The sequence below is a fragment of the Melanerpes formicivorus genome, unplaced genomic scaffold, assembly GCF_026170545.1.
Source record: "Melanerpes formicivorus ecotype bairdi unplaced genomic scaffold, bMelFor1.0.p_v2 SCAF_15, whole genome shotgun sequence".
Classification (NCBI taxonomy): domain Eukaryota; kingdom Metazoa; phylum Chordata; class Aves; order Piciformes; family Picidae; genus Melanerpes; species Melanerpes formicivorus.
Window position 1 is genome coordinate 7,489,545 of NW_027142367.1, and position 27,234 is coordinate 7,516,778.

At 44.1% G+C, this 27,234-nt stretch overlaps 1 protein-coding gene across 6 annotated transcripts; it reads right to left on the bottom strand.

The window, feature by feature from the left end:
• Window positions 1-268: 268 nt before the first annotated feature.
• GMNN (geminin DNA replication inhibitor) lies at window positions 269-27,117 on the bottom strand. Of its 6 annotated transcripts, none has more exons than XM_068147538.1 (7): window positions 27,099-27,117; window positions 8,643-8,706; window positions 6,735-6,830; window positions 6,273-6,405; window positions 5,474-5,556; window positions 5,284-5,394; window positions 269-3,190 (listed from the first exon to the last, which is right to left on the bottom strand). In XM_068147538.1, the coding sequence occupies exons 2-7, from the start codon at window positions 8,697-8,699 to the stop codon at window positions 2,990-2,992; spliced, it is 681 nt and encodes a 226-aa protein (XP_068003639.1). In that variant the 5' UTR covers window positions 8,700-8,706; window positions 27,099-27,117; the 3' UTR covers window positions 269-2,989. The 6 variants fall into 6 exon arrangements, with proteins under 6 accessions (XP_068003639.1, XP_068003637.1, XP_068003638.1 ...); XM_068147536.1 differs by lacking the exon at window positions 27,099-27,117 and adding an exon at window positions 9,234-9,315; XM_068147537.1 differs by lacking the exon at window positions 27,099-27,117 and adding an exon at window positions 9,196-9,258.
• Window positions 27,118-27,234: the final 117 nt, after the last annotated feature.

Consider the following 27,234-nt stretch of genomic DNA (forward strand, 5'->3'; position numbering starts at 1 on the left):
ATAGCTGCTCCATCTCAAAACATCTGACACCTGCAGACTGCCCTTCTTACCCCACTTCAATCTTACATGTCTGACATCATCCTGTTAGGACACATTTTATGTGAGAAGTGCCAGAATGCAGTAGATAGATTCCACTTCTAAGCAGCCTTCAAATACTTCAGTGGAAGATGAGACTGGCCACAGCCTCTGAAGTGAAGGGGAGCTGCCATGCTGGTCACATCAGCTGACAAAAGTATTTCTGACTTTTGGAAAGAACCACACTCTCAGGTTTAAGAACTGGTAATTTTATTTTGCTGGACAGAATATTCTCTGCAGTGTGGCTGAATTAAAGCTCTCATTTGGGATGTTGATTTTCAGCAGGTACATAGTTCTGTTTTGGTGGTAAACAAAGGTTTCCTGATAAAACTAAAAGGTCAGATAGTTTCAAGACAACTGACTGCACAAATCTGTATAGCTTCTACATATTTGACAAGCCTTATGTGCAGAAAAACTTCCTGCAGTTACTATGACAGTTCTCAGTGCCTGCATGCTTTAAAACAAAAAAAGCAGGAATTTTCAGGACAATAAATGAAACTTGACCATTTATCAGCACTTTCAAACAATTATTGCAACAGCATAAAACTGACAACTTTCACACATTAACATTTCTGGCATAAGAGGTGTAGGGAGATCAATCAAGAGCCAGTACATCCATGACAGATAAACCATGTATACAGTTCACAGGCCACAGCTCCATTCTCATATGATCTGCCCCTATAGTACGTTTCCAAGATTTCACACAGCAAACTGTTCTCTCTGCTAATGAATTAAGTTAATAAGACCACAATAGCCTTGGTCTGAAGACTTTAGGTACAGGTGTTATGTATGACTAAGCATTGTAGCTTTTTGATGCAAAATGTTCTAATAGAGGTGGGCCAAATGCTGTTACATAACTAACTTGCATGATTTATTTTGTAGAGAACCCATTTCATCAGAAGGATGAAGCCATTCAAGAGATAAGTCTTGTGCTATTTCCTGAATTGGTTAAATAAAGACAAGATTAAGTCTAACAAGCAATCTTGGCCATCCTAATGAAATAAGGAAGAGCCTGATGCAGAAAATGCATGCCAGTTCTGGACTTACTAGTTACTGACAGTTCTTTGTTCTAACACCAACACTTGTAGCAGTTCAGAGAGAAGAGGAGAAATGGTGAAGTTGCACTTGCTGTCTCAGTTGGACTAGTCTGCCTAGCCAGCTGGTTATACAAGTGTGCTTCCTTCCCTTTTACAGTCTCTGCAAAAGCAAAATACTTCAGATGTTTAGTCACCCCTGAAAAAACAAACATGACTGTTCACCATGAACAGATTACATTAAATTGCACTGCATGAAGATTATTAGAAGTCTAATTTTATGCATTTCCTTACTATTGCTGAACTACTGTGACATGAAAACCACTTAGAATCCAAAATAGAAAATGCCATCAAGTGGCTTAAACCTACTGCTTTCAAACAGAAACCCAAGGCTACTCTACAAAGCTACCCAGCACCTAGCTGTTGTTTTTTCCTTAAACAGCATCAGCACAAGTTAAAGGGCACACCTTTGTAACCATTTCTGCACTGTGATGGAAAGTATTAGGTCTAACCACACTAGAGCATATATGGGAAGGTGCAGTCCTTTGGTTACCAAGTTCCCAGGAGAATATAATGCCTCAACTTGCAGTTACCAGATTTAAGGTGAGTAGAAGCCAGAAGGAATGACTTCCTAAAATGGCTCTTGTCACAGAATGTCACAGCCAAAAAAAATCAGTTGTGAAACCAACTTGCTGACACTTGCAGGGAGAACAGAAGATAGGAAAGGAATCTAAGGGTGCCAACCTCATAACTCCACAGGTGAAGACATACCCTGGAGCACGCATTTTGGCAAGACCTGACAGAACCACAAACTACAAATCCCTGCTTGTCTTTACCTCTTGAAAGCCATGCAGGTTTAATCTCTTCACAAGATATTGCAATGGCCACTATCTTTTAAAGCCTATCTTTGGAAGATTGTTACTTACAGAACTGCTGAGCTCATCTAAGACTGGAAAACCTGTACTCAAATTCTACCCACCTTCTACCTTGCTGCTTTCAACAGCAAGCATTTCCCACCCCACCCCTGCTCACAGAGATGCCAGATAAGGTGCTAAAAGTTTTGAAAAGCACTTTTTACTCTGGTAAACTCCTCAGAACATCATTGTTTTGGTAATGAGGTGCCTTATCTCTTAGTAAACACTAGAGCAGTAGTCTGAAAACAAAAATCCAAGTTTCCTTTCAGAAGAGCTCTGAAATGCAGGCTGCTTTGTCTCCATCTAATTTTCAGTTTATCTGCTATTAGGAACACCACCACCCATCTTTTCTTCACAGGCCAGTGAATGTACTTCTGAGTCTAACACTTTCTATTTAAGTTCTCATCTGTGTCTTGAAAAAAGCTCCTTTAAGACAGAGGCAAAAAGCATAAATCTAACTTACTATCCATCATCCTTGACCTTCTGAAGCCTCACCAACAGCACAAGTTTCATTTTACTTTCCCTATCCATGAAAACCACCAGTACTTCACACATCTCAGGGGTTAACTACCCAAACACTCCCTAGAAAAACATGGAAACTCCCATCTACAGTAGTCACAACTGACTGACTTGACAAGCCTAGAACCAGCTATTCCTCACTCAAGAGGCTGCTTTGGGAAGGCAAGGATTTATTTATCAATTTTCACAAATCATGTGAGAGCAACTGATAAGGATACATACACAACACTGAAATACACAGTATTTCACTTTATACAAGCAACTAAGTGCAGCCTGTAGTAAGTTTTCTATACAGTATCCAGCTACTCCCACTGCTACATCATTCCAGTTAAAAAAACAACATCTGTAATGCTTCTCCAAGAGTGTTTATACCTGAGAAGTTTTAGTATATCCTTTAAAGAGAAGTCTGCAATTAAAAGCCACATGCAGAAGGCTGCTTAAAGGTTGTCATTCCAGTTGCAGATTTCCCTCCTTTGAAGCAAGGTCTGATATACTCTCCCTTAAGACACATGATACTTGTGATGGTCTTTCTTCAGAAGTACTGTCTGCATCATCTCCACAGCTGAGCTCTTCATTTCCTTCTTTGGCTTCCTCTAGAGCCAGACTCTCCAGTGTCTCAAGATTGTCAGGTGCTTGCTTGGTTAGCCTCTAGAAAGAAACAGAAGACACTGAGCTTACTTTTTCCATTTAATAGATAGTAAAATAAGACTATGCATACTCAATTAAGCAAACTAATGATCTCCATTTGGAAATGGTCATAATTAAAACATTCCTCAGCCACAAAAATCTTCTACACTTGAGTTCAGCTCAAATTGCTACCTCCAACTCACAGACCACATCATGTTAAGTATCCTTTAGGTTCTTAAGTAGAACAGGATTTTATCTTTGACAACCAAGAATATGGCAAACAGCTTTCCAAATGAAATAAACCTTTATTTAGAATAAACCAAACCAGGTTGGAAGAGACCTTCAAGATCATCGCATCCAACCCATCAACCAATCCAACCCACCCAAACAGCTAACCCATGGCACCAAGTACCCCATCAAGTTTCCTCCTGAACACCTCCAATGATGGTGACTCCACCACCTCCCTGGGCAGCCCATTCCAATGGGCACTCTTTCTGTATAGAACTTCTTCCTAATATCCAACCTGACCTCCCCTGGCACAGCCTGAGACTGTGTCCTCTTGTTCTGGTACTGGCTGCCTGGGAGAAGAGACCATCATCCACCTGTCTACAACCTCCCTTCAGGTAGTTGTAGAGAGTGATAAGGTCACCCTGAGTCTCCTCTTCTCCAGGCTGAGAAACCCCAGCTCCCTCAGTCTTTCTTCACAGGGCTTGTGTTCCAAACCCTTCACCAACTTTGTTGCTCTTCTCTGGACTCGTTCCACCAAGTCAACATCCTTCCTAAACTGAGGGGCCCAGAACTGGACAATATTACTATTATTAAATATATATTATTTCATAGTAATATATTTAATATAAATATTACTATTATTAAATATTACTACAGTATTCTAATTTTCAAAAGATTACTATACCAATTAAGTTTTACCAGAGATAATGAAGCTGCATTAAGTCATTGCGCTCCCATGAGCTCAAAGACCCTAAGGTTTCTAGCACTTCATGATCAAACTAGAAGTTCCTCACCTGGCCTGATCTCAGGAAGAAAAACAGGACTGTTAGATGCTGCTTTTGAGGCTTCTGGCTGTTTGATGTATCACTTCAGGCTAATTAAAGCCTCAGAAGTGAGCAGCTTACAACTCAGTAAACTTCACTGTGTTGAGAAACTACAGAGAGGCTTCCACCTATGTCAGTTCTTCATCCTTAAGTCATTTAATTTCTGCCTGTGGGTTTATCACACTCCTTGATTATGAAAATAAAATTCAAGTGTAACAAATTCATGGAGGCTTTCAAGACTCACCCAAATAACTGCACTAATTGAAAGTTAACCCAATAGATGTTACTTCTTGAATAATCAAAGTGCTTGCAATAATCTTCCATTTTGTTTCCACCTCCCCAGTCTCATCACTATCAAAGTTTGCCAGGCACCCAGCTTCACATGCTGGTTGAAAGCATCTGTATGGTAAGAACCTAACAGATAGCATAAAGGTGCCATGGCTATATATTTATCTTCACTTCAGGCACTGTTACAGACAACCTCCTTCTCCTAGAAGAGTAATGGAATCAGTCATACAACTATTCACCCTCAAAGATTCAGACAAGTGTCTGAACCCTACAGACTTCAGTCCTTTTGGATCAGGACACTGGCAATCCCTCGGTGAAGCCTTGATTTAAAGGGTATAGATGCTGCCTTCTCCCTCATACTGCTGCCTTCTCCCTCATACTGCAGCACTGCCTGTCTAGTTCCTCAAAGAACAGTCAACATAAGCCATTTAGCCAGCAGTCACACCCAACCCGTTAAGCATTTCAACTTGTCAGGTCAGAACAGTGGAGATGAACACTTTCCTTGCTTTCTCTCTAGCATGCAAACCTGTTAAGAATAGGTTAAATCTCTCCTTCAGAAGACACTGCTCTTAGTACTTTCTCATTATTCCTGTGGGTTCTAAGGTAGAAAAACATCCCCTAGAAAGGGCTTTATGCCACTGGATTAGAGCAATCCCACAAGAAACAGGTCGGACAGTAAGAGGTGAGAGCACACAAAAGTCCTGATTCATTAGAAATCTCTGCTGCTTTCTCACTTTTCAATTCTACAGTATTAACTAAAATTCCTTTAAGTACCTCAATCATGCTGGTCATATAATGCACATGTTCAGCAATGGACATCAGCTCCTCATTTTCTTCTTTCAGACAGGCAATTTCACCATCTTTCTGTTCAATTTCCTTGTGCAGCTGAGTTCAAAGAACAAAATGTTAAAACAGGAAGATAATAAAACAGTGGTGAAGAAGTTCATTATCTTTCACTAGCTACCTTTTCATTTTCTTGAAGTACTTCATACAGAGCCTTTCTCCTTTCTTCAGCCACTTCTTTCCAATACTGAGATGAAGGACTTCCTGAAGTAAGAAGCTACAGTAAGTCTGTGCTAAGACTGAATTCTTGAGAGTGCCTTAAGTTATCTAACTTGCATAGAAGTGTTCTATAAACAGTGGTAAGAACTCACTCCATAGAGTGTTTTCCACAGCATTGGTTGTCAATTTGCAATTTGAGACATAACCTTACAGAAAATAGAGATCCCACACTGGATTAATGGGGATATACAGGCTGAGTCCTTAAGAAGCTGCCTCAGGCATGGCACCAGGCTTTGCAAGATGGTCACATCTGCAAGTGTCAGTGTTCATGCGTACTTTGTGAAAGACACAAGTCTTATTCCCAAGTCATTGTCTATATTGCACTGCATGCAATTTCTCAGCACCATTAAGCCCACTAGGGTAAATCAGACTCTTTTCAACTTTTAGTCACTTGAAAGCTCATGACCAAGTCAAATTACAGGACTTCTTAACACTACTGAACACAATGAATTTGTTAACTAGCAGCTGAGAGCCATTCTTAAACATTAGATATCTAGATTGTATTTTCCACAGAGGGCAAGTATCATTAATTCCTCATGTGTATTGAAAAAGAAAAAAGCCTAAAACCCAACAAAAATTGAAGTAAAAAAAGAAAAACAATAAAACCCCACAAAGCCCTTATCCAAAGGGCATAGGGATTATGTTTCAAGATGTATGTTGTGCTCCCATTGAAATAGAACATTTCAGGAATTACCATATACCTTTTATCATGAGATCTGCAGCTTGAACAGCATCATTCATAGTCTCATTTTCTTGCTCCTTGTCTATGGACACCTCAGCTTTAGAAGACTTTGAGGTGAACTTACTCACTTTCCTTTTGACTGAAGATTTCTTCTGCACAAAATACAGGCAGGTTTTACTTCAGAGTAACAGTGATTATTTTTTTTAAAGCTTGTTAAGTCCCTCACTCAACTGCAAGTCTTTATAAACCTTCTTCACATTGCAGTTTTAGTTCACAGATACCTTCCTTGATACACACAAGTTCAATAGAATAAGTCTCAAATGTTTTCCTGAAGTACTCAGAAATTGCTAGCCTTTAATACTTTATTACTAAAAATAAGCAGCTTTCTTTTCCCAAACAAACTGGTTTTCAGTTACAAGCCCAAAACCATTTCACAGAGCAGAGATAATGACACACCTACAGATTATCTTTTAATTCATACCTCATTACGTCTGCCAACCAGGCAACCTGCTGCTGAAGGCTGAATCATTTTAAGAGTCTGTCTTGTAGTACTGCATGTGGTGTCTGTGAGGTACTTCTAGAAAGACAAACACAGCTTCAGACAGTTGCCACTCTTCACATGAACTGAAACATGGGAATACCTCCCATTAAGGTAACCCACGGTTCATCTTTTCAAGAAGAAAAGCTTTTACTCCATGTTAAGGTTCACAAAGAAGGGGAATTAATTTGTAGCAATAATTGCTACAAATGAAGCTATGCTCAGTCCCTGCCTCTCTGAAAACTCTTACTCTTCACAGAAGAGCCTGAACAGATCCTACAGCATGATAATCAGGTCTCACCAGCACAAGAACATCACTAATTTCTTACTGCAAAAATAGTCTGACATTTCAAGGCCAGCTACAGCATGGTGACACATGCAAACTTCAACTGAAGCTCCCTACATTGCATTTGGAAACAGCAGCATTAGACTTTGGGGGACAGAGGCAGAAGTGGTTGCAATTCCATGTTTGTGTGGTAAAGTCACACACATCCCTTGAGGCAGCACCTGTTTTTCTTAACTGCGAACACACCCTCAAGTGGCGTTCCTTTAAATCGTTGTGTTGATTATGAATTAACACGGATCTAAAGCTCCCTCGCTTCAACCTGGACAGGCTATTGTTTTTATAAACAGCATGTTTATCACCTCTCCTGTCACACAAATACCCATTTCCTGCATTAAAGCTTTCTGATTGGCTTGGTTACACTGCCACCATGGGATAGCAAACAATGGCAGACAACCAAGCAAGAATAGCCAGAACACAATGCCACACCATCGTGAGAAAGTTACCGATTCACACCGTACTTCACAGGACAAGAGCTCGCCTTTCCCACGGTAGTTTCTGCCACCAATTATCCTACTATTCACTAAAGGACAAACACTAACTTCTGTGGGAACAAGAAATCACACAGTGGGTCAGACGCCGCTTGCTGCCATCGAAGGTTAGACTTAAGTATACTCTGCCAAAGAATTATTGAGTAGTACTTGAGTTAACCCATCGAATGCCCACGACGTCACACCGAGGAGCTGACACCCTGGAGTCACTATAGGACAAGATTACCATGTGCAAATCAGATTTACCAGTTTATTTCGACAATTTTGGTAAATTCCGATCAGTCTATAACTCACAGAAGGCTGTTAGCTATCACAGAAGGCTATTAGCCTTCTCTATGGTATTTGTATAATTCTGACTAAAGGGGCCTGCACTGAAAAGTTTAACAAGTGTCTTATAACAAGACTGGAACAGATAAAAAGGTTAACTTATCAGACACTTCTCAATCTAAATCCGTTATGCATTTCCAACAATTCCAAGGCAACTAGAGCTCCCTTCTAAACAGAACCGCCAGCCTGAATACTTCAGTTAAAGCATGCTCAATTATCACTCTCGGTAACTTCATGTCCTTAAAGGCCAGCGCACAGCATCCATCCTGCACACTTCCTTAGCAGCCAGGATGATTCAATAATTGAACTGAGGCAAGCAAACACTTCAAAGAAAAGCAAACAAAAGCCTCCCATGGAAAGACAGCAAGCTCAGTGTCAAAAAGTAAAAGAGGAACTGGCTCGGCAGTAAGAAGAAAGTCACAGCCCACGTGCTCGAGAAGGACAGAGCGTTCCCAAACCACACACACAACGTCGGCCAGGTTACTCGAGCCAACAGGACACAAGCCAGGTGGAAGCACATTGCAAAAGATCCCTTTGTCTTCCCTCAGTATCACAGAGAGGAACCATTAGCCGGAAAAGTAATCACAAACCTCCGAACAATGTAAATTGTGTACCAGACATACTCGACAAATTCCAATTTATTACCCTTTATCTGTTTCCATATTCTAACTTACACTGTAAAGCCTATACCTGCAAAGATCCGGATGATTTTTCTGCGTTCAGTTTCTGTTTCATTTTGGAATTCATAGGATCACTACAAAAAAAGAAAAAAAGAAAAAAAAAAGCGTTCGTTCCATCAGTAACATTCAGATGCGACTCAAGTTCGGGGACATTAACTACCCAGCATCACTTCAGTTAATCGGCTCTCATAACAGCATTAAAGATCCAGGCGGTAAGCAGGCTCCGCAGAGCCCCTTACGAGGTTCGTGCCCGAGGAGGGGCTGCGAAGGCAGAGTGCTGCGCAGCACTGCCTGTCGCTGGTGCTGACACAGGAACCCTGCACAGACGCCGCCACTGATCACAGCCTTTCCACCTGGATGGGGAGCGCGGGTGCCACAGGCGCACACCCAAGATGGCGGGGCAGCACCTCCCGCTCCCGCCAGCGGAGCCCGCAGCGCTCCTCCCCGCTTGCCGACGCCGCCAATGGGGAGCGACACAAGAACCCGCCAAGACGCAAACGTGGTTATGAAAGGTCACGGCCCCCCTTCCCCCACAGTACAAGCGAAATGAAGTGTCCCCGTACCGTTCCCCGAACGCCACCGCCCGCTCTCGCTCCCTCACCTGCAACCGCAGCCCTCACACAACCGCTGCAACAATCACCTCAGCAGGCGCTCACCACCGCCCGCCGTGCGGCTATAAGAAGTGCAGGGGGGCGGGAGAGGAGTCACGTGAGCCGCCGGCCACGCTCCGAGCCAATGGTAGGCCGCGCTGGTCCAACCCCGCGGGCGGAGCCACGCCCCGCGCGCCTCTGGCCGGTGGCCGGGAGGGGAGGGGTAGGGTAGCCCGGCCCGCCTAAGCGGAGCCATACCTACGGAAGGTGGGGGAATGGAATGTGCTTCTGAGGTGGGCTGGGGAGTGCTTTTCCTCGTAGAATAATATAGAATAGTTTAGGTTGAAAAGGCCTTTAAGATCACGAGTCCAACTGTTAACCCAGCACAGCCAAGTCCACCACTAAACTATGTCCTTCAGCATCACAACTACACTGTTTTAAAAACGTCCAGGGATGGTGACTCCACCACTTCTCTGGGCAGTCTTTTCCAGTGATTGCTTTCTGTAAAGATTTTTTCCCTAACCTCTAACCTAAATCTCACCTGGTGGAACTTGAGGCCATTTCCTCCTGTCCTAGCACTTGTTACTTGGGAGAACAGACTGTCCTCCCACCTTGCTACAATGTCCTTCTGGGTAGTTGGGGAAAGTGGTAAGATCTCCCCTCAGCCTTCTTTTCCTTTAAGCCACTTCTCATAAGACTTGTTCTCTCGACCCTTCAACAGCTTTGTTGCCCTTCTTTGGACATACTGCAGCACCTCAATGTCCTTGTCGTGAGTGGCACAAATCTGAACACGGTATTCAAGGTGCAGCCCAATCACTTCTCTAGTTCTTGCCACACTATTCCTGATACAGGCATGGATGCCATTTGACTTCTTGGCCACATTGCACACTACTGGCTCATACTGGCCACACTGGTGGCTGTTGACGAGCACCCCCAGATCCTTTTCTACCAGGCAGCTTTACAGCTACTCTTCCCCAGACCTGTATTGTTGCATGGGGTTGTTGTGTCCCAAGTGCAGGACCTGGCTTATCCAGATTCCTCTGTAGAGCCTTCCTAGCCTCAAGCAGATCAACAATCCCACCCATCTTGGCATTTTCTGCATGCTCAACTGAGGGTGCACTCAATCCCCTCATCCAGATAGTTGATAAAGATATTAATCAGATTCTGAGGAAGATAAGAGGATAAGTTAGTAACCAGGGAAGAAAATTAATGATTATGCCACAAAAACTGATATACAACAATAATTTCACATATTTTATATATATATATATATCTCACAGCTCCCCATTAATTATGCATAAGGTATGCTGTTAAGTTTGTCAAAGGCCTCTTTACAATTATATTCTTGCAAATATTGGCACATTTATCTTTTATTTATGCTAATAGTATCTTCTGCTGACTTCTGAGCAAACATTTGTAGAGTTAAGGACACATTCCTTGCAATCAAGGTCTCGTAGCTATCTTAGAGCAGCATTTTTTTTTCCCAGGCAGTAAGATGGAGCTATTAGAAATTAGGATAATCAAAGAGAGAATTATTTATTTAGCATGCCTCTCTATCAGTCTTGTGTCTGGAAGTAAACTGCATGGCCCTGGCCCAGTTTCAGATGGGATACAATTTTCTTTTATTTTTTTCCTGGCAGCTGCTGCAGTGCTGTCTTTTGGATTTAGTGTGAGAATAATGTTGATAACAGACTGATGTTTTAGTTGTTGCTAAGTAGTGTTTATTCTAAGTTGAGGATTTTCCACTTCCCATGCTCTGCCAGCAGGCAGGTGCACAAGAAGCTGTGAGGGAGAATGGCCACGACAGCTGATCCAATTTAGTCAAAGGGATATTCCATACCATACAGCACCATCACAGTATATCTGGTAGGGGGAACTGGCTGGAGGGGTTTTGCTGCTAGGACATTGGTCAGCAGGTGGAGAGCAATTGCATTGTACATCACTTGTCTTTTCTTGGGTTTTATTTCTCTCTTATTATATCCCTTTTCATTGCTATTATTATTATTTGGTTTATTTTATTCTAGTTATTAGACTGTTATTCTCTCAAGCCATGACTTTTCCTTTTTTTCCAATTCCCCTCCACATCTCACTGCAGGTGGGAGAAGTGAGCAAGTGGATGTGTGGCACTTGGTTGCTGATTGGGGTTAAACCACAACAGCCACTTAAGGAAATGTCTTAAGGGGAATGTCATGGTCCGATGAAAGAAAGAAAGGCAGAAGACAGAAAATGATGAATTAGGAAACCTTTCAACAAGGATAAGGAAATAAAGCTGATCTCTCTTGCATAAACTTGTCCAGTCTCCCACTGACCCATTTAAACTTTAATTGTCCACAATATCCTTTGGCAAGTATTTCTAGAGCTCAAATAGACATTGTCTGAAGAACTCCACTCTTAAACCTGACTCCTATAGCTTCATTTGATGTCCCCGGTCCTTGTGCTGGAAGAGACAACAAATAGTTGGTCCTCATCTAAGCCACTGTTAGACATATTCCACTTCAGTTCTTTCCCCTAAGTCTGCTTAGCCATCCTATACATGAAAGCTGTTCCAACTTTCTGCTTTTTGGTGTGTGAACTGTATGCCATTTGATTTACCCTTTTAATAACTGCTGAACATTCTCATGGAAATGTCTCTCAAAACTCTGATGATCAGTTGATGATGATCAGTTCAAAGTCTGTTATTCAGTATGTGATTTTTTTTCTTTCTTTCTTTTTTTTTTTTTGTAATTTATCTCCACTGAATTTCATTGACTGCTGTATTTGCCAGTTACTCAATTCCATAATGCCATGCTGCAGTTTTTTGGTCATCTCTGTTCTGAATATCTTGAATAGCATAGTGTCATTGGCAAGCTGTCACTTCAGCGATCTGTCTTCTATCAAGAAAATGAAAATCACATGTGCAGAAATGTCTATCTAAATGTCTTTGTTCTGTTGCAATACTAAAATAAGGTTCATGCTCTTCATTTCCTCAGTTTAGGAAAGATGTTGAGTTGCTGGAATGTGTCCAGAGAAGGGCAACAAAGCTGGGGAGGGGTTTGGAGCACAAGCCCTATGAGGAGAGGCTGAGGGAGCTGGGGCTGCTTAGCCTGGAGAAGAGGAGACTCAGAGGAGACCTTATTGCTCTCTTCAACTACCTGAAAGGAGGTTGTAGCCATGTGGGGGCTGGTCTCTTCTCCCAGGAACCAGCATCAGAACAAGAAGACACAGTCTCAAGCTGCGACAGGGGAGATTTAGGCTGGATGCTAGGAAGAAGTTCTTCACAGAAAGAGTGATTGCCCATTGGAATGTGCTGCCCGGGGAGGTGGTGGAGTCACCATCATTGGAGGTGTTGAAGAAGAGACTGGATGGGGTGCTTGGTGCCATGGTTTAGTTGATTAGATGGTGTTGGGTGATGGGTTGGACTTGATGATCTCAAAGGTCTTTTCCAACCTGGTCTGATCTATTCTATTCTATTCTATTCTATTCTATTCTATTCTATTCTATTCTATTCTATTCTATTCTATTCTTATTGATTATAGAAGAAAATTTTAAATGTCCATGTTCCAAACCACCAGCAGATATGCCAAGCTCTGGTTAAATAGTCACATAAATCTTACCAGCATTTAATTTCCTCTCAGGAAGATCTGGATTCAGGTAATGTGGTGTCCCTGCCTATGGCAGGGGGGTTGGAACTTGGTGATCCTTGAGGTCCCTTCTAACCCTAACAATTCTGTGATTCTATTTTTACACTTTGTGTATTGTTACACAGCAGTATAAGTATGCAATAGAAAATACATTGTGCAAAGCATTTAAATTATATGCATGCATAGATACACATGAAAGGCAATGTGTTTTATGTCTGTGATACACTGTTACAGTCTGAAACTCAAATTTAGTTGTAAACAGAATTTTCTTGAGGTTTGAGACAGCTCAAGAGGGGTGGAATCCTCAGAGTTTACATCATAATAATGGTAAGTCCATCTAATTCAATTGCTCTGAAGAATAATAACAATAGGTAGGTTAAAATCATTCTACTGGAGTATTGAAAACCTTGTGTCTTGCAGCAAAGTTTGCTCATGCTCTTGTTTTTGCCTGCTTGCTCTGGGCTGCTTGCCCTGCTTTGGTTTTCAGGCTCTACTCCCTCTGACCTTGGGCTTTCTCTATGGTACTTCTCGGGGGGGGGGGGGGGAGGGAGCGTGTGGTTTGTATAACTGTCTTGGGGCCCTTTGTCCCCAAGAAGGGACAAAGAGCTGAATCAAAGGTACAAGGGGATCCTGTGCTGTTGTTATGCTGTGTATATATGTGTAAATACATTCTGTATATGTTTATTGCCTTTTATACTGTTATATTCAGTTTCTTTTGTAAATGCAATTCCACTTTTACTTCCAAATTCTGAGTCTGGTAGATTTGCTCTCTGAGGCAGATTTACTGAAAGATAAAAGGGGGTGGGGGGGTGGAACACAAAATCTAAATCAACCCATAACATACACTTTTTGTAATACTAATGTTTTCAAGTGACATTTTCTCAAATACTACCTGTTTCAAAATTCAGCTTTGATTCATAAAAACAGTTCTCAAGTACATTTGACAGTTCAGAAATGGAACAACTGCTTTTGGAAATGGTGCTAATTGGAACAGACCAAGGTAATGGGAGATGGCTCTGATGTGACAGTGCTGTTTGTTTTTCCTTTCCATTTGCTCCTTGCTGGAGGGCATGTGATCAGGAGGTCTATTACAAAGGTGCCACTCCTCCAATTCATCCAGCTGAAGAACTTGTCCTGTTATGAACCACAGTGTCGCAGAGTTTTCCTTCAGTTCATTTTTTTTCCAGTCTGGAAGTTTTATAGACAATCCCTTCACCATGTCAGGAGGAACACTGAGAGCTTATTATCAGGAGCTTATTCGTGGTCTTAACTGTGGGAAACCGGTATAATTACATAAAAATCTAAAAGGGTTTCAGGTTACTTAATTGTAATAATTCCCAGGTTTGTGGCTGAAGGTTACATTTCAATAGGGGTTATGGCATTTTTAGATGCAAAAATCTGCCAACCCACTGCTAGCAGAACATACATTTCTTCATACTGAGTGCAATATAATGCATTTCAGCTTATTTGTTTCATTAAAAAAACAAACCAAAAAACCCTCTCTGTCTTAATCTCCATGGCTATTTGCACTACAGGTAAGCCTAAGCAAACACACCAAGGTTTCTCATAATGCTCAGCTAATTTGTTACTTGTGGCAGTGGAGCATGTGAACTTTTTAGAGCTTTAATATTAACTCCATTGCTACTGATAAGTGTTATCAGTTTTTATAGCAAATGTCAACTGAAAAAAAAGGTATAAAAAGCTTCATGGAGGCCTTTACTTGCCTGGGAACATGGGAATACTTGGGAAGGCACAACCCAATCTCCAAGAACTCTGGGGTCCAGTCTTGCTCAGACACCTGCATGAGTAAACTTCCTAAGCATTAAACACAGTTTGGACTTGGCTACCTGAATCAAGTACTAGCAAAACAGTATTTCTACTTGCCACACACACTGTCCCTTTCTCGGCACAGATAATTACCCAGCTCTGGGGTGCTTAAGGGCTTTTCATTTCTACCTGCATTGAGGGCAGGTAAATTACACTGTAATTTTATATTATTATATAAAAATTATGTTATTGTCTAAAGATTATAAATGCTTTCCTATTTATAGGTTCCACTGAGAGAGTCGTTCGCCATTGGAATGTGCTGCCCAGGGAGGTGGTGGAGTCACCATCCCTGAAGGGGTTCAAGAGGGGACTGGACGTGGCACTCGGTGCCATGGTCTAGTCATGAGGTCTGTGGTGACAGGTTAGACCTGATGATCTTTGAGGTCTCTTCCAACCTTGGTGATTCGGTGATTCGGTGATTTAGTGCAAGCAACCACTGTAACTGTTTTAGACCAGAGACCATCTGTGAGGAGAGTCAAGGCAGTCAGTACGGTGCTGTGCCTCTGAAGCATGGTAAAATCTTAGTTCTACTCCGGACGCAAGCCCTGCAAAAGGCTCCGTGGAAGGAAGCCCCGAGGCTAGTTCTGGGCTCTCTGAGGCAGTAAACAGGAAACAGCTCTCAGGGTCCCTCGCTGGTGTTCTCTTGCCCGTTCATTTAAGGGACAGAACGACTCCCCGCAGTCCGCCGGATGCCACTAGGTGGCAGTGCGGCATCACGCCGCCTAGTGTGCGCTGCTGACAAGTCGTTAATGATTTGTCTTCCTTTCCCTAGGTGGATCAACACGGAAGGCCACATGCTAATGAAATTATCCAAAACAAGGATTCCATACACAGCACGATCCAGGTATAATTAATAATGCAAGCTGTTTTTCTTCTGATGGCCGCTGCTGTTAATTAAATCCCAGAATCTGCAATTTTCATGCATCAGAATAAAAAGTATCACAGTATCACAGTATAACTTAGGTTGGAAAGGACCTTGAGGATCATCGAGTCCAACCTATCAACACAGACCCCATGACTAGACCATGGCACCAAGTGCCACGTCCAATCCCCTATTGAACACCTCCAGGAATGTGACTCCACCACCTCCCTGGGCAGCACATTCCAATGACGAATGACTCGCTCGGTGAAGAACTTCCTCCTCACCTCGAGTCTAAACCTCCCCTGGCGCAGCTTGAGACTGTGTCCCCTTGTTCTGGTGCTGGTTGCCTGGGAGAAGAGACCAACCCCTTCCCGGCTACAACCACCCCTCAGGTAGTTGTAGAGGGCAATGAGGTCACCCCTGAGCCTCCTCTTCTCCAGGCTAAACAATCCCAGCTCCCTCAGCCTCTCTTCATAGGGCTTGTGCTCAAGGCCTCTCCCCAGCCTTGTTGCCCTTCTCTGGACACATTCAAGTCTCTCAATGTCCTTCTTAAACTGAGGGGCCCAGAACTGGACACAGGATTCAAGGTGTGGCCTAACCAGAGCAGAGTACAGGGGCACAATGACTTCCCTGCTCCTGCTGGCCACACTATTCCTAATACAGGCCAGGATGCTATTGGCCCTCCTGGCCACCTGGGCACACTGCTGGCTCATATTCAGGTGGCTGTCGATCAGCACACCCAGGTCCCTCTCTGTTTGGGAACTCTCCAGCCACTCCGACCCCAGCCTGTAGCTCTGCATGGGATTGCCGTAGCCAAAGTGCAGCACTTGGCACTTGGACTTGTTGAATGCCATCCCATTGGATTTTCCCCATCTGTCCAGTTGGTCGAGGTCCCTCTGCAGAGCCCTTCTACCCTCTAACTGACTAACATCTGCTCCTAACTTGGTGTCATCTGCAAACTTGCTGATGACTGACTCTACCCCCTCAACCAGATCATCAATGAAGATGTTAAAGAGGATGGGGCCCAGCACGGATCCCTGGGGGACGCCACTGGTGCCTGGCTGCCAGCTGGATGTGGCACCGTTCACCACCACTCTCTGGGCCTGGCCCTCCAGCCAGTTCCTAACCCAGCACAGAGTGTAATGGTCCAAGCCACGAGCTGACAGCTTAGCCAGCAGTTTGCTGTGGGGGAGGGTGTCAAAGGCCTTGCTGAAGTCCAGGTAGACCACATCCACAGGCCTCCCCACATCCACCAGACGGGTCACCTGATCATAGAAGGAGATCAGGTTGGAGAGGCAGGATCTGCCCCTCCTAAATCCATGTTGGCTGGACCTGAGCCCTTGGCCATCCTTCAGTTATTGCCTCCAGGATAATCTGCTCCATCACTTTCCCTGGCACTGAGGTCAGGCTGACTGGCCTGTAGTTTCCAGGTTCCTCCATCCAACCCTTCTTATGGATGGGGTCCCAGTTTCCAGTCATCTGGGACCTCACCATGAGCCAGGAGTGGAGGAAAATGATGGAGAGCGGCTTGGCCAGCACATCTGCCAGCTCTCTCAGCACCCTAGGATGGATCCCATCCGGTCCCATGGACTTGTGAGTGTCCAAGTGGCTCAGCAGGTCCCGAACTAATTCCTCATGGATTTCTGGGGCACTACACTGCTCCCCGACCCCACCGCCCAGCTCCGGAGGCCACTCCTCCTGAACTCCTTCTGCCTTGCTGTTAAAAATTGAGGTGAAGAAGGCGTTCAGGACCTCAGCCTTCTCCTCGTCTTCAGTCACCGTGTTCCCCTCCAGGTCCAATAGGGAGTGCAGGTTCTTCCTGCCCTTCTTCTTATTGTTAATATATTTATAAAAATGCTTTTCATTGTCTTTGACAGAGGTTGTCCTGTCCGTAGCGATTCTTAGTGCTTTGGAGGTGAAAGGTTACAAGAAAAATCTACACATCACCTTCTGAATTTTTCCCTAGTTAAGCACTGTGTGAGTCACTAAGGCATCCCTTAAAATTTAGGTTTCAGCTACTTTAAAAAAAAAAATAATTTATATAGTCCTTCCAGATTTAAAAATGACACATTCTCTATGAAGACTAGGAATTAATCTAAAGCTACACTCAGTTGTGTTGACTACAAGTATCTGGAATATTATTCACAGAGTGAACAAATACATTGTTTCAAGGTATTCTTGCAAGCACCTGCTGAGCAAACGCACTGGAACATGACTATCTTTGGTTTTGATAGATCAAAGCAGTCTAACAAACACAAATGCTTTTATACATTGTTATAAATGACCAAGCCAATTAAAGCCAATTGAATATAGTTTTAATTTGAAAAGAGCAATTTTAAAGCAATAAGAGACATGCAAAACAGCGCTGGGTGCAACAATGCACGACAATGACTTTCTACCTACCTTTAAATATTCTACCCTTAATACATATGCATATAAAGGTGGGGTTATTTAAATTAGTTTGTCCTTCTGGTGGTCTTTCAATGATGTAATCCTCTAATCAGCACAGCCGGTGGGTTGTGTGCTAAGTCTTTGTGACTGTGTCTTTTTAGCTCTGTTGTTACAATCAACGTCTTTCCCAGAGATGGGTTTTCACATAGGTTCTGTTGATTCTCACAATCATCCTTTGTGTTTACGTCTTCTACAGCAACTTCTCTTCCTTTCTGGTCCTTGAAAAAACTTATTATTTCATAATACTTCAACTGTTAGCTGTTAATTCCTAACATTTCACTAGGGCATTAGTGCACATACATTAAAGCAAATAAAATTAATAAACAACAGGTTATAATAAAACCTAAGATCTCACTCTATACTAAAACAAGTCAAATTAATCATAACTGGTTATAATAAGGCCTAAAAAGAATCTCATTCTAGTTACATATGTAAGTTCCCAGTGTCTGATCCCGTTTCTCATCATGCATGCTCCTGCTTTTGCTTTAATCAAAATCACCTAATTGACACGAATTATCATTCCATTCATCACATACATCATTGCCTAAGAATATAAGTTAAAGATGACACAGCACAGCAACGACAAGCCAGTAGTCTTTAAGCTACCAAAACACTTTGTCCAATGGAAGTAGAATTGCAGGTTTATCTACAAAGTGCAGGTTTATCTACAAAGTGCAGGCAGGGATCCTTGTTTTAAATGCATATTTCAGACATTTTCAAAATAAATGCAAATTTTTAGATACAGGATGTGCAATTTTTATACAAAACAAATGGCCATCAAACAAATCCTAACATACTCAGACAGGCAACTGATTGGGAGTCAATGTCTGGGGAAGCTATCACAGTATCACAGCATCATTCAGGGTTGGAAGGGACCACAAGGATCATCTAGTTCCAACCCCCCTGCCATGGGCAGGGACACCCCACACTAGATCAGGCTGGCCAGAGCCTCATCCAGCCTGGGCTTAAACACCTCCAGTGACCGGGCCTCAACCACCTCCCTGGACAACCCATTCCAGGGCTTCACCACTCTCGTAGTGAAGAACCTCCTCCTCACATCTAGCCTGAATCTCCCCACCTCCAGCTTCATTCCATTCCCCCTAGTCCTATCACTACCTGAGATCCTGAGAAGTCCTTCCCCAGCCTTCCTGTAGGCCCCCTTCAGATACTGGAAGGCCACAATTAGGTCACCTCGGAGCCTTCTCTTCTGCAGACCGAACAGCCCCAACTCCTTCAGTCTGTCCTCACAGGAGAGGTGCTCCAGCCCTCTGATCATCCTTGTGGCCCTTCTCTGGACACGTTCCAGCACCTCCACATCCCTCTTGTAATAGGGGCTCCAGAACTGGACACAGTACTCCAGGTGGGGTCTCACCAGGGCTGAGTAGAGGGGGAGGATCACCTCCCTCGACCTGCTAGCCACACTTCTCCTGATGCAGCCCAGGATCTGATTGGCTTTGCGGGCTGCAAGTGCACATTGAGAGCTTATGTTGAGCTTTTTGTCCACCAGCACCCCCAAGTCTCTCTCCTCAGGGCTGCTTTCCAGCCAGTCCCTGCCCAGTCTGTATTTGTGCCTGGGATTGCCTCGACCCAGATGCAGGACCCTGCACTTGCTCTTGTTGAACTTCATGAGATTGGCTTGTGCCCACCTCTCCAGCCTGTCAAGGTCCCTCTGGATGGCCTCCCTTCCCTCCAGCGTGTCTGCTGCACCACACAGCTTGGTGTCCTCAGCAAACTTGCTGAGGGTGCACTCAATGCCACTGTCCATGTCACCCACAAAGATGTTGAACAAGACAGGTCCCAGAACTGATCCCTGAGGGACTCCGCTTGTCCCTGGCCTCCACTGGGACATGGAGCCATTGACAGCCACTCTTTGGGTGCGGCCATCAAGCCAGTTCCTTATCCATCTAGTGGTCCACCCATCAAACCCATGTGTCACCAGTTTGGAGACCAGGATGTGGTGCGGGACAGTGTTGAAGGCTTTGCTCAGGTCCAGGTAAACGACATCAGTTGCTCGCCCCTCATCTATTAATTTTGTCACCTGCTCATAGAAAGCAATCATATTGGTGAAGGTATTACGAACTTTTAGTTACCTTTGACATAGTAACTGCACATACTTAGCACTCCTCAATGAGTCAGGAAAACAAACTGGACAAGCAGAAAACAAGAACACACAATCAAGTGTTCTTAAGTAAATGTAATATATAGACACACACATATGACAAACCAAGGCAGATAATAAGAACAGTTCAGCCAAAGTTTAGGATCATTACCTCATGTGCCCAAGAATGGATGGTCCATTTTATGACCACAAACACTATGAGTAGAAGGTAGGACATAAGGAAGCAATGAATGTTGTAGCAATTGCTGTGCAGTGGATATGCAGCTGTCCACAGCATGATGCAAGGAATGTTTTGTGCATTAAACATTGCCCTTTCTCTACACAAAACATTCCTGTCATGTCTTGGAAACCAATGTTTTCTCTAAAGGCAGAAAAGAATGAATCACAGTACATTCTGAAGTATATGAAAGAGTTTTAATTGCCACCTAATTTGTCTTTTTCTAATTTAGAAAGGATACTAATTTATTTCTGTCTGATGCATAAACATTTGACACTGAATTAATCATAGTTCTGTTTCTGAAGCAAGCAGCTTCATGGCTGATACCACTTCTAGCATACACAGCACAGCATGCATGGAAAGTATAAACAGAAAGGTAACAGAATCCATCTCATCTCTTCCTAACTATGTCTGTAACATGCATATTAATTTGCCACAATCTGCTAAAAACTAATAATTTTAAAGTAATTCTTAAGCTGAAAATTAAGAGCGGGTGTTAGGGTACACTTTTACCCATATACTTATGAGTAAAACAGTTGATTCTGAAAACAGGAGTTAGACTCTGAAATCACATACATTTGGGGAAAAAAAAAAAACCAACCCAACAAGGTGTTTTCATAATGTTATCAATCCTTTTTTATTTACAGAAACCTCCTACAACTTATTAGTCAGCTAAAATGTGAAAACCAAAAATCCCAAACAACTGACAGTGTTTAATTGCACTGAAAAGAGCAAAGAAACAGCAAAATGCTGAATGGAAAAGGCAAGTTTTCCAAAGCAGAAAAGGAAAAAATACACAATCAGCCAGACACGCCAAACTTGTAGTGCTTCTCAAAAGTACATTACTCAAACACTTCCTTTCACAAGGAATGTATTTTTGTGACAAGCTCTTTCCTACCTTGACATAGGTTATTTAGAATAGAATAGAATAAACCAAACCAGGTTGGAGGAGACCTTCAAGATCATCGCGTCCAACCCATCAACCAATCCAAACCACCTAAACAACTAACCCATGGCACCAAGCACCCCATCAAGTCTCCTCCTGAACACCTCCAATGACGGCAACTCCACCACTTCCCCGGGCAGCCCATTCCAATGGACAATCACTCTTTCTGTATAGAACTTCTTCCTAACATCCAACCTGAACCTCTCCTGGTGCAGCCTGAGACTGTGTCCTCTTGTTCTGGTGCTGGCTGCCTGGGAGAAGAGACCAACATCCGCCTGTCTACAACCTCCCTTCAGGTAGTTGTAGAGAGCAATGAGGTCACCCCTGAGTCTCCTCCTCTCCAGGCTAAGCAATCCCAGCTCCCTCAGCCTCTCCTCATAGGGCTTGTGTTCCAAACCCCTCACCAACTTTGTTGCCCTTCTCTGGACATGCTCCAGCAAGTCAACATCCTTCCTAAACTGAGGGGCCCAGAACTGGACACAGTACTCGAGGTGTGGCCTAACCAGTGCAGTGTACAAGGGCAGAATGACCTCCCTGCTCCTGCTGGCCACACTGTTCTTGATGCAGGCCAGGATGCCATTGGCCCTCTTGGCTGCCTGGGCACACTGCAGGCTCATGTTCAGCCTACCATCGACCAGTAGCCCCAGGTCCCTCTCTGCCTGGCTGCTCTCCAGCCACTCTGACCCCAGTCTGTAGTTCTGCATGGGGTTGTTGTGGCCAATGTGCAGAACCCGGCACTTGGATGTGTTCAATCTCATGCCGTTGGATTCTGCCCATCTGTCCAGCCTGTCGAGGTCCCTCTGCAGAGCCTCTCCTACCCTCCAGCAGATCAACTCCTGCCCCCAGCTAGGTGTCTTCAGCAAATTTACTGATGATGATGATGATGATGATGATGATGATGATGATATTATTGCCTGTGCTACCTGATTCTGTTTTTCTCCAGGATGAAAGCTAAGCAGTGTCACCCCCCCCACTGCACAGACTGAAGGCTCTCTGGATGTGGATGCATTTGATTCCTCAAGGAATCAAAGTACAAAGTCCTCCTTAGTCTGAGTGGGAGAAAGACTAAAGGCTTATGTTACAGTATCACAGTATCACAGTATCACTTAGGTTGGAAAGGACCTCGAGGATCATCGAGTCCAACCTGACACCGCAGACCCCATGACTAGACCATGGCACCAAGTGCCACGTCCAATCTCCCCTTGAACGCCTCCAGGGTCGATGACTCAACCACCTCCCTGGGCAACCCATTCCAATGCCGAATGACTCGCTCGGTGAAGAACTTCCTCCTCACCTCGAGTCTGAACCTCCCCTGGCGCAGCTTGAGACTGTGTCCCCTTGTTCTGGTGCTGGTTGCCTGGGAGAAGAGGCCAACTCCCTCCTGGCTACAACCACCCTTCAGGTAGTTGTAGAGGGCAATAAGGTCACCCCTGAGCCTCCTCTTCTCCAGGCTAAACAATCCCAGCTCCCTCAGCCTCTCCTCATAGGGCTTGTGTTCAAGGCCTCTCACCAGCCTTGTTGCCCTTCTCTGGACACGCTCAAGTGTCTCAATGTCCTTCTTAAACTGAGGAGCCCAGAACTGGACACAGTACTCAAGGTGCGGCCTAACCAGAGCAGAGTACAGGGGCACTATGACCTCCCTGCTCCTGCTGGCCACACTATTCCTAATGCAGGCCAGAATGCTATTGGCCCTCCTGGCCACCTGAGCACACTGCTGGCTCATATTCAGGTGGCTGTCGATCAGCACACCCAGGTCCCTCTCTGTCTGGGAGCTCTCCAGCCACTCCGACCCCAGCCTATACCTCTGCATGGGATTGCCATAGCCAAAGTGCAGCACTCGGCACTTGGACTTGTTGAATACCATCCCATTGGACTCTGCCCATCTTTCCAGTCGGTCGAGGTCCCTCTGCAGAGCCTTTCTACCCTCTAATTGACTAACATCTGCCCCTAACTTTGTGTCATCTGCAAACTTGCTGATGACTGACTCTACCCCTTCATCCAGATCATCAACGAATATGTTGAAGAGGACAGGGCCCAGCACTGATCCCTGGGGGACACCACTGGTGACTGGCCACCAGCTGGATGCGGCACCGTTCACGACCACTCTCTGGGCCTGGCCCTCCAGCCAGTTCCTAACCCAGCACAGAGTGTAGTGGTCCAATCCACAGGCTGACAGCTTAGTCAGCAGTTTGCTGTGGGGGACGGTGTCAAAGGCCTTGCTGAAGTCTAGGTAGACCACATCCACAGGCCTCCCCACATCCACCAGGCGGGTCACCTGATCATAGAAAGAGATCAGGTTGGAGAGGCAGGATCTGCCCTTCCTGAATCCATGTTGGCTGGACCTGAGCCCTTGGCCATCCTTCAGGTGCGCAGTTATTGCTGCCAGGATAATCTGCTCCATCACTTTCCCTGGCACTGAGGTCAGGCTGACTGGCCTGTAGTTTCCAGGTTCCTCCATCCGACCCTTCTTGTGGATGGGGACCACGTTGGCCAGTTTCCAGTCATCTGGGACCTCACCAGTGAGCCAGGACTGGAGGAAAATGATGGAGAGTGGCCTAGCTAGCACATCCGCCAGCTCTCTCAGCACCCTAGGATGGATCCCATCTGGTCCCATGGACTTGTGGATATCCAAGTGGCTCAGCAGGTCCCGAACTAACTCCTCATGGATTTCCAGGGTATTACTCTGCTCCCCGACCCCAACGCCCAGCTCCGGAGACCACTCGTCCTGAACTCCTGCTGCCTTGCTGTTAAACATTGAGGTAAAGAAGGTGTTCAGGACCTCAGCTTTATCCTCATCCTCAGTAACTGTGTTCCCCTCCAGGTCCACTAGGGAGTTCAGGTTCTTCCTGCCCTTCTTCTTATTGTTAATATATTTATAAAAATGCTTTTTATTATCTTTGACTGAGGTGGCCAGCTTCAGTTCCAGCTGGGCCTTAGCCTCCCTAATTTTATTCCTACATAATCTAACAGCTTCCTGTTACCCAAGCAGAAGCTGACCCACTCTACTGACTGCTTTTGGAAGTCTGGACTTAACATGAAGAAGAAACAACATTTTTGCAGTACTAATGGGACTGAAGCCAGAAAAAAAGAACTATTTATTTTGTGTATATACTGCCACAACCTACTTGGCAGGTTTATTTTATATGCTATATGCATATGATAAAGCTCATATTGTTTTAAACTAGACAAGAGACAGTCTGTCGTTAGACCAAGTGTTAAAATTGCAAAACACACACCAGCTTTGAGGCATGCAAGCCTCTCTTATAAATTATACAAAGTTGCATAACCAGTAAGAAGCACAACAATAATATATAGGTATATCATCAAGGGAATTATGGGACAACAGCATATAAATGTTTCTTTTGCTATGTCTTAACTCTCCATTCAGTAAGAGATACTACTTAATACATATCTAAGATGCTAGTATTTTTCTGATATGAGCTTCATCATTGTGCATGATGGAGGAAAAGAAGCACAACTGTATAAATGTCATTGCAGACTCTGCTGTTACTCAGTGCAGGTATTTCTGTACATATATGTATAATAAACATACATCAGGTGGTTGATGTTCTCATTAGTGTAAATGTTGTCAGGATATCTTTACCAGGCAGAAAAAAGTCTCCTCTCAGTTTGGTAAGGGAGGTTGTTGTCTATATAAGGAGGAGCAGCAATCTATGCACAAGGAACCTGGAGTGATTTCAGTTCCCAGTTCCATTCTGAAGTGTTGTGAAAGGATTTGAGCAGCCTGAGTTGGCAGAAGACAGCTGGTGGTGGCTTAACATGTAATACTCTACTCAGTCTACCATTTCCTCTAAGTATAGATACATATTTCCTCTAAGTATAGATACATATTTCCTCTGAGTATAGATATATATTTCCTCTCCTCATAGCTCTTCTAAAAAGTCATCCAGAAAAAAAAAACCAAAAAAACAAAACCAACACAACTCTTCTTGTGCCAGAACTATGTACTACAAAATGTTTTGGATATGTTCCTCAGCCTGGAGCTGGACAACTGTCCGGTCCCTTGTGACAAAGGGCGGTAGCTGTAGCTGCATCCCAGCACTTGAGAGTGCAGCTGGAGTTACTGGGCTGGAAGAAAACTCATTTCTTTCTCCTCTGCAGGCAGGCAAGCTGCCAGTTCTCTTGGAAGGCCTTCTGTGCCTGGGCAATCCCGGCATCAAGCAGTGTTGCTGTGCTGGGCCTTCTTTGCATCAGCTGTGCCAGCACAAAGAGGGTCACAGGCCAAGTATGAGTCATGGCTTAAAATAGCAGTGGGCACAAGACAGAATTTCAGACTGCGGCACAAAATGCCATACAGGGCAGCATGGCAAATAAAACCGCTTCAACTGAAAAAGCGGCAATCTAAACACAGCTCTTGTTAAAAACCTTTGGCGATCTGAAATAGTCCCAGCAGTGTAGAGCTAATGTAGTGCTTGTATTTTGATGCTTTGGGTTTTTTTACCTCCAAATATAGGGTTGTTGTCAATAGGCATTACCACTGGAAGGGAACAGCAGTCTGTAAGGGAGTAAAAATTACCTGGTTCTGCTTCGTTTCTGTTCAAACAACAGAAGTATTCTATGTAATGCCTGTGACAGGAAAGGCAAGATAGAGTTGTTTGAAAAATGGATTCAATCAACCGGTGTGCGACAGGCAGCATACGCACAGAGCCCGACACTGATTTACTAACAAAGCTGTGTGAGTTTGGATGCTATGTGGTTGCCCACAAAGCAAGCACAACTCCCAGAAATTTCTTGTGTATTATATTTCTTACTACAGTTTAAGCACATCCTCCTGTAAACCCAGTATCTACAAAACAGTGCAGGCTCTGAGAGGGGTGGTCTTGTAGGTAAGGGGCTACTCAGCTCAGGCGGGTGTGTGTTTTAGTATTATATGTTAATGAGTAAAGTTCACTCATTAGGAATCTAAGTTGCAACAGTTTTATGTCTTGACAGTTTGCTGATAAGTTTCTTCTGTTGACAATTTTTTGTTTCTTTAGGTCTTAATGTCCTTGATGTCTTCTAGCAGACTTGTTTTACTTTGATGGGAATTTCCAGCACAGGCTGGAAGGGACCATCAGTGCGCCAGCTACTCTTCAAGGATATGATTGCTAGCAAGGCATGATTGTTTATTCAAAATTAACAGCTTTATACCATAAAGCCCCTGATCAATGGTCCTCTCTGGCAGATCAATGCACTATATTTAACACTAACTTACACCTAGGCATTTTCTCAGTTTCACTTAGGTGTTTGCATTAGAAGGCCTGACCAATGCTGGGCAAAGACAATGAGGTCTGTGAAAGGGCAGATACCCACAAGACAGGCAGGAGGAAGGGCAACAAGTCCAAAGGAAAGCCTATAAAGGAAAAGTGTGTTGAATGGAAATAACTAACATGAATCTGAGGAGAGAACAAGAGAAACCAGAGGAGACAAGTAAGAGCAGATACCAGGGATAAAAAACACTCAGAAATCTGCCAGAGTTTATCAGAGAGTGCCATCACCAGTCTGCATGGGCTTTGAAACACAATCAAATGAGACAGATAATGCCTACACTTGTTTTCCACTCCTAATCTTTTTAACATTGTAGCTGTTTTGGTGAGTCACAGACATCAGCTTCCAGAGGGAGGGTAGGAGAGATGCAGTCGGGAAGCCTGCGTTTTGCTGTAGGACAAACCATCCAGTCATCAACCCCCTAGCTGTGGTGTAGCAGAGGGCAAAGGTTTTAGAAGCACCTCCAGTCTGGGTAACGCCTGATGGCAAAACTTCTCTGACACCCTTGAGGCAAGACATGAGGGCTGGGCCCAGGGCTGGTGCTGAAGATGATTCTTTCTACTCACCTCGGTCTTTTGGGTATGAAGATCCCAGGTCAAAGTATGCTATGTCCTCACTTTGCTGCCGTTGTAGGGTAAGTGAAAAGAGGGTGGCATAAGCCTTCCTTTGTAATGTGGAAATAAAAAGTCTTACTTTCCCCCA

Coding starts and splice junctions, on each gene's coding strand:
- GMNN (XM_068147538.1), bottom strand. CDS start 8,699: ATGAATTCCAAAATGAAACAGAAACTGAACGCAGAAAAATCATCCGGA. Junction 6,831..8,642: donor AATCATCCGGATCTTTGCAG/GTATAGGCTTTA, acceptor TTGTCTTTCTAG/AAGTACCTCACAGACACCAC. Junction 3,191..5,283: donor ATATGACCAGCATGATTGAG/GTACTTAAAGGA, acceptor GTTTCTTTCTAG/AGGCTAACCAAGCAAGCACC.